Below are 12,273 nucleotides of genomic sequence, written 5' to 3' on the forward strand. Positions count from 1 at the left end.
CCTTATATGCAAAGATAGATCCTATAAATAGGTGGAGTAAATAGAATGGTCTCCCAAATTCTCCATGAGTCATTAGTTGCTCTTTACAGTGTGACAAAAATATAAACTCTCTTTGCAGCATTTTCTGCCAGTAGAATTTCAGTGTGCAAATAAAATACATACACTCTGCTCTTACTGGATCATTTACTGCAAAACTTGCAAACCAATCACCATGCAGATAAACTGACCTCATCTGCACTGATAAAATGCCCTAAGTGCCGTTAAGAATACTGCTACTACTTTGAACGTCATTGCAAAGCTCTCATGGCACACCCACTTCTGTGGCTCTACTCTGTCTTGCACATATAACATATCTTTATGTAGAGCAACTTCAAAGTAACAAACATTTCGTAATTATTTCATGGTGGTATTTAAAACATCAACACACTTGTTGTTTTCTATTTACAATATTAACTAATAGCAAATGAAGATTGTCACAATTGAAACCAAAAAGTGCGCACCAGGATGCATACTTACTATATTATTTGTATATACCTATACCTACATGTATACTTTCTTTGTATACATAATTCCTTGTAATTTCCTTCTATATATAATTATATATATATATAATGTGTGTTAGCTAAACATCATAGAATCATAGGATCGTTAGGGTTGGAAAATACCACCAAGATTACCTATTCCAACCATCCACCCATCACCCCCGTGCCCATGGACTACGTCCCTCAATGCCACCTCTACTTGTTTCTTGGTCGCATCCAGGAACAGTGACACCAACACCTCCCTGGGAAGCTCTATGTTTAAAATGCAGTATATTGGAGACGTTAAAATGTAAAGTTATGGCAGAATTCTCTGCTGGAATATCATGCTTAAGATCTCAGTCAAATTACAGCAGCCCAGAGTTTGGTTCAATAACTGAAGTTCAACATGAACAAAATCTTTTTAAAAAACATGTTTTTGTTCAGTGTAAATTTATGAATTCTTCTCTCAGCTTTAACTGGATGACCTACTGAAGTTCAATTTCTCTTTAGGCTTAGCAAAGCCTGGCATTTCGACAGAAAATAAGTACAACCTAACAGACAAATGGAAATATTAACAGGTTCAAAGGACAGAAGACAGAATCCACACTCTGCTAAGTGTAATCACAAATATTGTGTTTACATGACAGATAAAGAGCATCTTCTGCTATCATATTTTCATTTATTTATAAAGAGATAAAAGAAAACCCAAACAGTTTTCAGCAGCTCTCATTCTTTTCCGGTGCAGCTGGGTTTTCCAAATTCAGCCTCAAAAAAATAAACAAATTCAAGTTTCTGAATTGAAATATTGCACTCTCTGAGGTTTTAAATGTCATTAGCCAGTGAATTAAATATCAGCTTTGCAAATAGTGTTACATTTGCTGTTGATGGGGATGCTGACTTTAACTCACATTCTCAGAAGCTGCATTTTCTCCAAGCACATCTGCTAAGCACAATGAAAAAACCTTTCCTTTTCGCCAACTTTCTGAACAGCCTTAATGTCTGTGAAGGAAAAAATCTATCACAATATTTTCCATTATATATATATATATATATTTAAAATATCTCACCATTGCTGTCATTATTGCAGTGTTGCGTGAATTACTGCAGTGTGTATTTTGCGCTATAATTCAACTGGGCATAGGATTTTCTTGTACAAAACAAAGAAAAAAACCAACAACTGTTAATCTCTGCCTTGAGCAGCGCATATTTACTCTCACAAGGGACAGTTAAATGCCCAAGTTAAAAGAAGAAGGAAAAGCAACATCTGTAGTAATTGTAGTAGGCTTGTGTTGCAAAACTCACCACTTCCAAGCATGCTGGCTCCTTGGTTGCTTGTTTATCAGGTTTAGAGCTCTGATACAGTGAAAGTAGATAGAAAAACTTCTGAAGTAATCACAAAAGCAAATAGATTCAGAAATTCAAGGAAGGGGGTATAGTCATTCTTAGCAAAGGGGAAGGATGGAGCTAGGAAATGATCATAGGAGAGATTATTTATGGGCATGGTGCAAGGAGCTCCATTATCTATAAATGGTGGAAACCAAATAGGGGGATCCAAGTGAGGATTTTGAGGAGAAATATTCATTCAGTAATTAGAGAACAGAGAGTTGACAGTTGAAAATCTTTTTGAGACCTTGAGCAAGTGAACAAATCTTTCTAGAGATGCTCCCAACCACAGCTACATTTCAAGCTCACACATTTCCCTTTCTTTTTCTCCTGTGGTCACATTGTGAGATTAGGTTCTGTGACTGTTTCCACCAGGCCACAGACTGCACATTTTTGTATTACGCTGCCAGCTGGGTTCACCAGTTCTGGTCCAGGAATCACTGCACTAGTAGAAACAAAGCATCAACACGGGAAGCATGCACCAAAAAAAATCTCTTGTATGGGAGAAAATAAGCAGTCCCCTAAGGGCAGGCCACAGATGAGGACTGCAGTGAAATGAGCAGCTAGAAATTTTAGGCAGGGCTTAGGAGAGAGTGGTGACACAATTTTGGATTTAGCATTTCCAATAAACTTTATCCCAAATTTAAATTTACCATATAAAATACAATCTCTGATCAATCTTTGCCCTTCTTTTCCTTTTCACTCATAAGAAGTCAAAGGTTTTGTTGCTAAACCTCTGTTTCACCACGTATACGGCCATTTTGTACATTCTTTCTCTCTAGCCATAGAAAGTACAGACAGGAGAACAGCAAATGAGGCAATTGCTGCGGGAAGGCTTCTTTCTCCCTTTCTCTACCCACCTTGAGAGACCAGAAGGTGGTTTCTGTGTCATTCTTCAGATTCCAAATATTTAACCTAAAACACAGACAGCTGACTCTTCAAATGTCTGCAGGATGCAGGAATTTGGTTTCATATCATCTGGACTTATCTCACAAAAAGGAAAGAAAAGAAAAAAAAAGAAAGAAAGAAAAATATCTCTAAGTCTCTAAGGCTGAAATTCATGTTTGTATAACCAAGATTTGACAAAAAACCTGACTTGTATACTTTGGATTTTATTGCTTATAAAAGCCCCTCAGGAGCAGTGGGCTATTAGAGAATGTTTCCCCATGAGAATCTAACCAGTAGCTGTTAAAATATACATCATTTTGCATTATTTGCAAAGGACATTGCTATCAGAATATCAAAGACTCAAGAATAGAGTTAGCCAGAAAAGTGAGTAATATTCTATAAATCATGTATCTAACAATTTATGTTCTTTCCTGCTCATAGGATAGCCACAAGCAGAGAGCAATTTAATCAGATTTATTTGTTATTCAAAGGAATTTAGCAATTTTTGTTACTATCAACACAAATTTGAGAGGATTTGTTGCTTGGTATGCATTATTTGAGTTCAGTGGCTGTGTTGAGATTGCAGGATAAACAGCCTAGTATCATACCCATTCCCTTACTGAATTAAAGCACAAACACTTCTGGCATGAATACTCATGTTATTTGGCTCAGGCAGGGAATTACGAGGTGAAATTCTGTGACTGTATTATAGAAGAGGTCAGACTAGATCTTGGTGGCTCCTTCTGGCTTTAAAAACTTATGCATTTATATGTGCAAATTTAAAGTTAGGACTCTGTGAATCCCCAGATAACCCACTCTGAGAGAGTGTTGGCTTTTACACTGAAGTTCTGTGAATCTCACAGTGCAGCCTTCTTGCTTCACATTTTAAGATTCAACCATGCTCCTTATATCCAAAATTCAGTAGTTACAATAACACTGAGGATCCTGACTTTCATTTCCCTCTTTAATGCACACTGTGAAAAAGTAGCAATGTCATGAACAAAATAATTCTGAAAAAGAACAATTGTTTGGGGAACCACTTTGTATGTACTTTAACATTTTCTTGATAGCAATCAGTAGTTGTATTAATAATTTTTATATCAATCCATAATAACTGTGTTTTCCTCCCAGATAGCTGCATGGAAAGGTTTGTCTGTTGTCTGTGACTGGCACTGGGAGCACATGAAGGAGGCCACCATAACACAACAGACACATAGCATAAACCAGCATTCTGAGGTCATACACCACAGCCAGACAAATGTATGAAAGCTATTCTGAGGATCTAAGTCCAAGTATTCAATGTTAAGATTTACTTAAAACAAAAATTAATTCTTATCTGGGTGTCCCTTTGAGTTCTGTGGTACACAGCACTTCCCTGGGAACCACTTCCTTGGTCAACCTCCACAAGGGAACTTGAGCTCCTAAGCTACTGCCAGGGCAGAGCATATTCATACTCACTGGACACCTTAGCTGCTATATTTGCTTTGGAAATGCCAGCTTTCTGTGCATGCAACCTACAGTGTACAGACATACCTGTAAATGAGTGAGACACAGCACTTAGTCTCCTCCAGAAGCTGACATCTGCCAGCTGCCAATCTGCAGCTGCCCTTACAGGGTGCAGGCATGAGAAATGTGTTTACACAGGCTTTGAGGGAAACAGTCCTCACAAACACTGTCTTTATTCAGCAAATAAAAGCCAGAATTCAATGTGTACCTTGTAAGCTTTGGCCTTAAAATTGTTTTCTTGGTACAGCTTCTCAAAAGGTCACCTTTAAAAGACTGTGTGTTTTCTTGCCGCCAGGTTAATGGCCATCAGCTTCCTTGTGTTTCACAGAACAGTAGCATTAAGTCTGGAGGTTAAATAGGACCTAGAACATATTAATTATACCTCACCTATAAAATGTCATAAGCAATTACAAAGAACCTCCAAATTTGGCATTACAGCCCTGACAGCCTATTCTTGTCCATGGTGAAAGTTTATGGATGATGTGGGTCCACAATCTTTCCTGAGAACATCTTCAGAGTACTGCAAGATGATGTGGTCTTGTACTATTTCAGGTTTTACCAGTGGAAATCTGAAGAAGCACTTTACAAAATGATTTAGTTGCACTGAGCTACATTTAAGTGTGTGTAAAACTGCAAGACTAAAAGTCAGTGTCAGAAATTGGCATTCTTAGATCTATTTTAGCATTAGCCTGTTGACCAGAGCCATTGTTAACAGAAGACCTGACAAGGTAACTCTTAAGAAAAGCTACTTCAAAGGCTGCATATTAATGTAAATGAAAATCAATTAGCACAGCAAGATCTTCAATTAGAGGTGATTTGTGCACATGATAAGTAATTCTCCCTCTTAACCCCTTTCTATGTGACTGAGATTTCAATTTCAATCTTTCACCACAAGGTATATTCCAGAAAACATACATAAACCACCTACTGTTAAAATACAGATCAAAAACTAATGCGCTAGTTCCAGTTTCCTAACCAATAATAGCTAAATGGTCACATAAATAGGAACACCACAGGTGTTCTGCTGAGTGCAGGCCACCACGAATAACAATTTATATTGTATGAAGCATAGCTAGAAATACTGGTAATAGAAACTGTAGCACAGGAGGTTAACCATGTGCCAAGTGGATAAGACTTAAAGCTCTTAATAATGACTAAAAAAAAGTGTGTATTTTATAAAAAGCCCAAAGGAAAAAAAAAGCTTTGAAATTCATCAGCTGGGGTCTCCAAAGGTCCCAAGGAGACATTTCAGTCTCAGAGAGCTTCAATGGTAGGGATACACTTCTCCCTGAGATGTTTTGTTGAAGCATCAATGTCGATTTCCCTACATCTCAGCCTCAAAGGGATTTGAGATGTTATTATGATGTTAATTTGTATGATCATATGGGTAATGCTGAAAATAATGGGGATGACATGGGATGCCTTTCCCTGCATACTTTCCTAGTGGTGCTGAGCAGCAAGGAGGGTGGATGCCAGATGGAGTTTCGATGTGCCCGGTGGGGCCATGAGAGCACAGCATCTCATTGAAGAAAGTCGGCCTGCTCTGGGATGCCTCACACTCATCCCTGGCATTTCCGTGATTGACAAACAGGGAAAAACATATTGACTTAAGGATTATCTATATTGGAATCTGGACACGGGATTTTGTCTTTGTAAACAGTGCAGTAATATCCGGTGTTTGAACAAAAGGAAAAGTGTGCTTTCCCTCCATTTAAAGTACCAAAATCTTCCATATGTAAGTGAAAAGGGGAAGACATTTAGTTTTGTTTATCCTGTCTGCTGAAGATTTGGGAGGTTTTTAAAACCATTTGTGACTAAAGGAGCAGAGAGTTGATTTTCTCTGTATTGGAAGCATTATTAAGAAGAGCACAACATATGAGTTATTAGAAAGCTGCACAGACTTGAAAACAATCCTTAAAATCCTTGACAATTATGAAAATTCAGAATGATCCAGCATATTTCTTCACAGGGAGAAAAATTACCTTCATATATCAAGGACTTAAAATATAACACTGTGATGCTCTGAATAATAATTTTACTTTGAAAAGCTGCATTTGAAGTGAGCACTTTGTTACAGATGGGAACACAGCTATTTTCATGCACCCAAATCAGGCTACAGAGAAATCACTTCTTCAGAAGTGATCAGTCTTATGGATAGTCTGACTGCTGCTCTTTCCCTATCATCTACCTACAAATAATCCTGTAGGTGTTCTGCCTACCAAGGGATACATTTATTTGTTATAATTCAGTGTAGTATCCATGTCTGTTGGTCAAGGGATGAACAATACACGGGACAAAAGACTCCAAAGACCTTCCTCTAGGTGTTTCTCAGTCAAATCTATTCACTATGCAAAATGCTGAACTGGCAGCCTTTTAAAGTAGATCTCTTTATCCACAGAACATAAACAAACTGATTAAGTGAAAGCTTCCACCATCAACAACATGCTTTTACTGTGCTCTGAGGGAAGGGAACAGCAGTGCAAGGGTCTTGTTTTGCTTGGCAGCTCAGAGTGGAACAGCTCTTTCCCTAAAGCTTGGTTGGACTTGGTAAGACTCATGCACATGCTCAGGATTGCTTTACAGAATGGAAAAAAACAAAACAAAACAAAACAAACAAAACAAACAAACAAACAAAAAACACAACTAAACACTGACACTGGGCCATATTTGCAAGCAAAGCTTCTTTGTTTTTCCATCCCTGTTCCCTGAATGGATGCTGACAAAAGGCTGTATCAAACCAGGAAGCAACCAGTAGCATGTCACTCATCCCATGTACTGGTGGTAGCGCCATCCCTCTCATCCTGTCTCCCCACTGCCAACATGGGAAACAGGCTTGGTGTTACTCAGAGAGAGCCAGTAAGGCTCCCAAGATGCTTTCCCCTCTGAACCTTCAGCACCTCTTCTGATTTCTCTGCCCTTTATACCATAAGGTGCTATCTAGCTCTGCGTCAACCTCTTTTTACAACACCTGTTTCTTATCAGGCTTATCTGTATTTGTGCCCCATGTGTTCCCTCGTTTCTTTGGTGTGACCCCTCCATCCAGTCAATCCTGGGGCTATTTATACTCACCATTGCTGACATATGATTTTCCTCTTCCCTCAAACTTGACTGGATCTTCCTTCGAGACAGGTTTAATTGAGGAACTGTGGACTCTAGCTCTGCTGCCAAATAATGCAGCAGACTTCAGCAGATCATACTGCCTTTCCATCTTGATTCCCAAGCGTATATAAAGCATTATGAGAATTGTTTATGAAATGCTTTTAACACACAGGGGCTGAGCTGATCATGGTTATGCTGCAATTTCCAATACTGTATTTCCATCGACTTTTGAATCCCTTTGTATGCAAGGATGAACATGTTCAGAATTAGGCAGAGAAATATACCTAAAGAAAAGGCAGGTTTCTTGCAATTCATTTCAATGAAATAATCACTATTACCTTGTAATTTATGATCTGAACATAATCCCCTATCCTAGTAAATAAAGCTCACATTGTTTCTTGTGATGTGCATATAGTTAAAGTTCCATTAGTGTTGAGCATACGTTGGTCTCCTGTTTAGCTGTACTTTTTTTTCTCTCCTTCAATCAAATCTACAAGGGATATTTTTAAGGAAATGTCAAATGAACCAGGATCTCAAATTTCCATCTGGACAAAGATATCACTGTCTAATTTCTTTACTGTCCTCCAAAGCTGATCTGAAGCATAGTGCTGTTATCAAGTTCGGCTCTATTTCTTGAGCCTGCATTATTAATTTTGCATCATGATAAGATATTTATTCAAAGAGGCAGCTAGTTCCTTCCTTTAAAAGTGATGTTATTTGAAGGAATGACCACACTTTTTTTTTCCCAATTGAAGTTATGCAAATCTGATCGACTAAAGTAAATGTTTCATAAAACCAATGACTGTTTAAATTGTGGGACTAAATTGTTTGTATATAAATATTACCTTTTATATTCCATTTGAGTTTTATGTAGATGAACACATTACTTTAATGACCTGCATTTACAGAGGGAGACAGGGAGAGTCTGACTCTGAAATCCTCAGCAGCCAGATGGCTGCCTTTTCTTGCATGAGATTAAAAGATGTTTCTCATTCACAGCCCTGCTTCGGAGGCAAATTAATATAGCCAGCTAAATTGCTTGTGTTTTTGGAATAAAATTTAAAGAGAACTTTTTAAAGCAATTGGTGTCACAGGTTCTTAGAGCAGATTGCTCTCCAGGTACAGCATGCTGGTTTTAAACATTCAGTAATTAATGGAAAGTATTCCGTGTTAATTGACTGCTTCAGGAAAGGGAAATATAATGACTTCTTATTAATCACGAAAAGAGACATACAGCATGGAGGTACTGCAATAATTGCACTAACAGTTGAGAAATGTTAATTAATGAAAAGAACAATGATGTAAGAAATTAGCTACATAATGCTTGCTGCTGATGGAGATTGTGCTTTAAACACATTATTTAGCATGGCAGCTACTGAATGTTGCCCTAAATAGCAGGCACCTCTTATCTTTTTCTTCAGTCAGCTATGGATTTCCAAATGTTGCCAGTATTTTGGTTTTTAATGAGCCAAAATGTGATTTGCAAAACTGCATTTTCCAAAGAGTTTTCCTTTCGAACTCCTGAAGTCAAAACTATTCAGACAGATTGATGGCATTCAACTTACATATGAAATATTATCCAAGGGTAAGAGAGCACTCATGCCTACTTGTGCCTAGTATGATGTAAAGAGCATAGGATATTAAAATGATGAACAGTTCGGGAAACTAACCAACCAGCAGTGACAAGGAACTCAGTCATTAACAAACTGAAGGCCCCAAGGTTTCCACCATCACTTTGTTGCACATTTTGAGACAGTAACAAGGTAAGATAAGATCATAAATAGGAACACTTTAGAGAAGGATAAACTGTTGGTTAAAAATACATTGCCTTAACTTGTAACTCTTGCTTTGTCTTCAGGAACAGAATTTCATTCTTATAGATTTCTTCATATATGTCTGACCATTTCTGCAAGAAAATGTCAGTCTCTGAGGTTTTCAAACATTATTCACAAGATCTTTGACCTAAGTCACATAGCATCTTGGTTGTACAGCAGGGGAAAGTAGTGATACAAGATAATGGATAAAGATGAATATAATAACAGAGGCACTCATTTTAGTTCTACCCTTGTAAGTGCAAAAAATATGGATGCAGAAAAAAATTAAATTCTGCTAAAGACATGCCAAAAGATCTTCAGTCAAACTAATATGCATGTATAAAAAATAGGTTTCCATAGGAAGCTGGTGTTTGCAATAAAAGAAAATGGAAATAAGTCCCTTGAGTCAGGGGCAGCATAGTAATATAAGACCATTGCTTTGGGTGAACTGGTCCTAAAGGTGTATCATAATCTACCAGTGCAGTGCGTTGTGACTCATAGAACAATAACAGGAAGGTTTCACCCCTTATACCTCCACCCCACACATTGACCTTGCAGATTTTCCCAGGAAAATTCCTCCACCCATGTATTATTTTCTTCCTCTTGAATTTCTTTTCCAGATGGAACATCCTTGGGCTCCAAGGTGCTCTCCTCAGCTCTTTCATCGAACCCATGTATTTACACAGCATCATTGTGGGAAGCCTCTGTCACACTGGTCACCTTTCCCGGGTAATGAGCCATAGAATAGAAGATATTGGTCAGCTGCCAGCTTCGTATCGGCGCAATCAGCTTCTTCTCAGTGGTAAGCAAACACCTGCCCGCACAACAAACAAGCCCCTCCCCCATCACTAATTGTATAGGTCACCAACAGGAAACTTTACATGTTTGTAAGTAAATCATTAGCCCATGATTTCTTTTTTTCCTTCTGAGTATTAACTTGTAGAATAAAGAAACATGCATTTAAATTCAGTTTTTCTTTAATAAGAACAGAGTTCGGTAGTGTATGTAAGTTGAGTAGAAAAACTGCTATTATACTAAGTGGGGGAAAAAAAAAGTTATTTCTAAGTGAAAGATCTCTAAAAATCAGGAATAAAGTTTTTAGTACATTTTAGGTTTGCATCTCTCATCCCACCCTCCCCCACCCAATGACAGTGCAAATGTGCATTGTCAAGAGAACTGCTCTTCATACTTTGGACCATAAATGCAGCATTTCCACCACTGCCTTTTATGTGAAGCTCCTGCTCCCATACAAACTAGCAATCATACTCAGCAGATGGCCATCCAAGAAGGGCTGTTGGCTCCTGCAGGTGGTCCTGCCTACTCATCAGTCCTCCAGGAGGCATTGGGGCTGCCTGCTGAGGATGCGTCTGGTTGTGTGAGCCATTCTGTGGTTTCCAGCTATCTTTCCAGGTTCTACCACTGCCACCTTTCTTCTCCCCAGCCCCTCTCTCTAACCCTGGTCACCATTTTTTTTCATTTCTAGTCCTTCCCATCTCCATCCTAGCTTCCATAGCCTCCAGACAACAACTGACCAGCTGCATTGCACAAATTCCTCAAAATCTCAAATACCTTCAGAACCTCATGAAGCATGTGAGTGCCAAGGGCCACCAGCTCTGCACAGGATCACACCATTATTTTGCTCTTTGGCACTGATACTTGCTTTTCAAGAGGATTCACTAAGAAATAAATATGGTGTCAGAAATACAAAGATGGGATGTTGGGCTGTGTTACTGGAGTATAACATTGCCTTTCACAGTCTTCTAGGTTCCTAGGTTCTGTGCTGTTATGTCCTTTAACTTTCTTAGCTTTGGTGTTTGTTTGTTTCTTCTGATGTGTCTCTGTGACAAAATTAGTTTGACTGAGGCAGAAGTGATAGATTAGCCACTGGGAAAATTCCCAGGATCTGTTTAATGCATCTGGTAAGTGTATTGTGCATGCACATGTTATGAAATGAATAGGTCAAAAAAATTTACCTTGTTTGAATGGCTTATCTCAGTTTTTAATTCTGCCTCCTACTTTCTTCATAGGAATCAGACCAGACAGGGATTTTAAATTGCAGAAGTCCTTCAATTATAAGGACACTAATAATTGAGACACTTCATCATAACACTGCAAGCATTTCGATGGAGAGGACAGTCAGAGTGTGTGATGAGATATCCTGAAATAACTCGTTGGTCCCAGAGAAAAATAATCAGTGAGGTTTTCCACTCATTGCAGTCCCAGATGGATGGAAATCCTTTTATTTGCTGGAATTACTCTTGGGTGCATTTTTTAGAAGAAAGAAAAGCCCTGTTTCATTTTTATTTCCCTTTCTCTTAAGATTCAGGCCATTCTAAAGTGTATTGTGAAGAGGCGTGAGGCTTTGCAATGAGGGAGAGGAGAATAAGAACAGATTTCAGTTCATATTCCATAATGCTCAAGTTCATATTGTTTGTACAAAGACTTTCCTATTCCTTCAATTTCCTACAGTCTTCTATTGTATTCTTTGTTGTCTTGGTTTTAAGGAAGATATTTTTTGCATAAAGGAGAAAAAATTATCTAGATTATTTGGGAATTACCTTTCAAACAAATTCAGAACAATTACTTGTCAGAAAAACATGAAAAAATATTACAGAAAGGATCATAACCAACACAGAATATATCCAGGCTTGCCATCCTATTTCTGGCTGTCATGAGTCTCACAGTTTTTGCTTTGAAGCCTTTTCTCAGACAATGATGTGAAAATATCCTCTACTTACCTAAATACGTGAGCTGATATAGGATAGCTGGGAAGAGAAAGACAGAAAGCTGAACCAGCACAGAGGATTTCCTAGGCACTGAGACAAGACCCCCTACTCTCACAGATGTCCACTATGAGCAGAGAGAGCTTTGGGGTGGGCATAGGATGGGGTGTACATCCCGCACTTCCTAGCTAATGAGTAGAACAGCCTGCTGTGTCCCTGGTGTTGCCTTTTCTTTTCTGTTTTCATGGCATTTTGACTGATTTAGTGACCTGTGGCAGATTCACAAGGCAGTGTGTTTGCTATCACATTTTTTTGGCACCCAGTCCTGTTGGGTGCTAT

At 38.5% G+C, this 12,273-nt stretch overlaps 1 protein-coding gene across 3 annotated transcripts in view; it reads left to right on the plus strand.

The window, feature by feature from the left end:
* ADARB2 (adenosine deaminase RNA specific B2 (inactive)) overlaps positions 1-12,273 on the plus strand; it is a 287,416-nt gene that overhangs the window by 268,413 nt on the left and 6,730 nt on the right. For all 3 annotated transcript variants that reach the window (XM_015853321.3, XM_015853322.3, XM_032442988.2), the window contains one exon: positions 9,832-10,013. In XM_015853321.3, coding sequence (XP_015708807.2) covers positions 9,832-10,013 — 182 coding nt within the window. The remainder of the gene's footprint in view (positions 1-9,831; positions 10,014-12,273) is intronic.

Source organism: Coturnix japonica, chromosome 2, assembly GCF_054131305.1.
Source record: "Coturnix japonica strain WE chromosome 2, WE-NBRP24, whole genome shotgun sequence".
Classification (NCBI taxonomy): domain Eukaryota; kingdom Metazoa; phylum Chordata; class Aves; order Galliformes; family Phasianidae; genus Coturnix; species Coturnix japonica.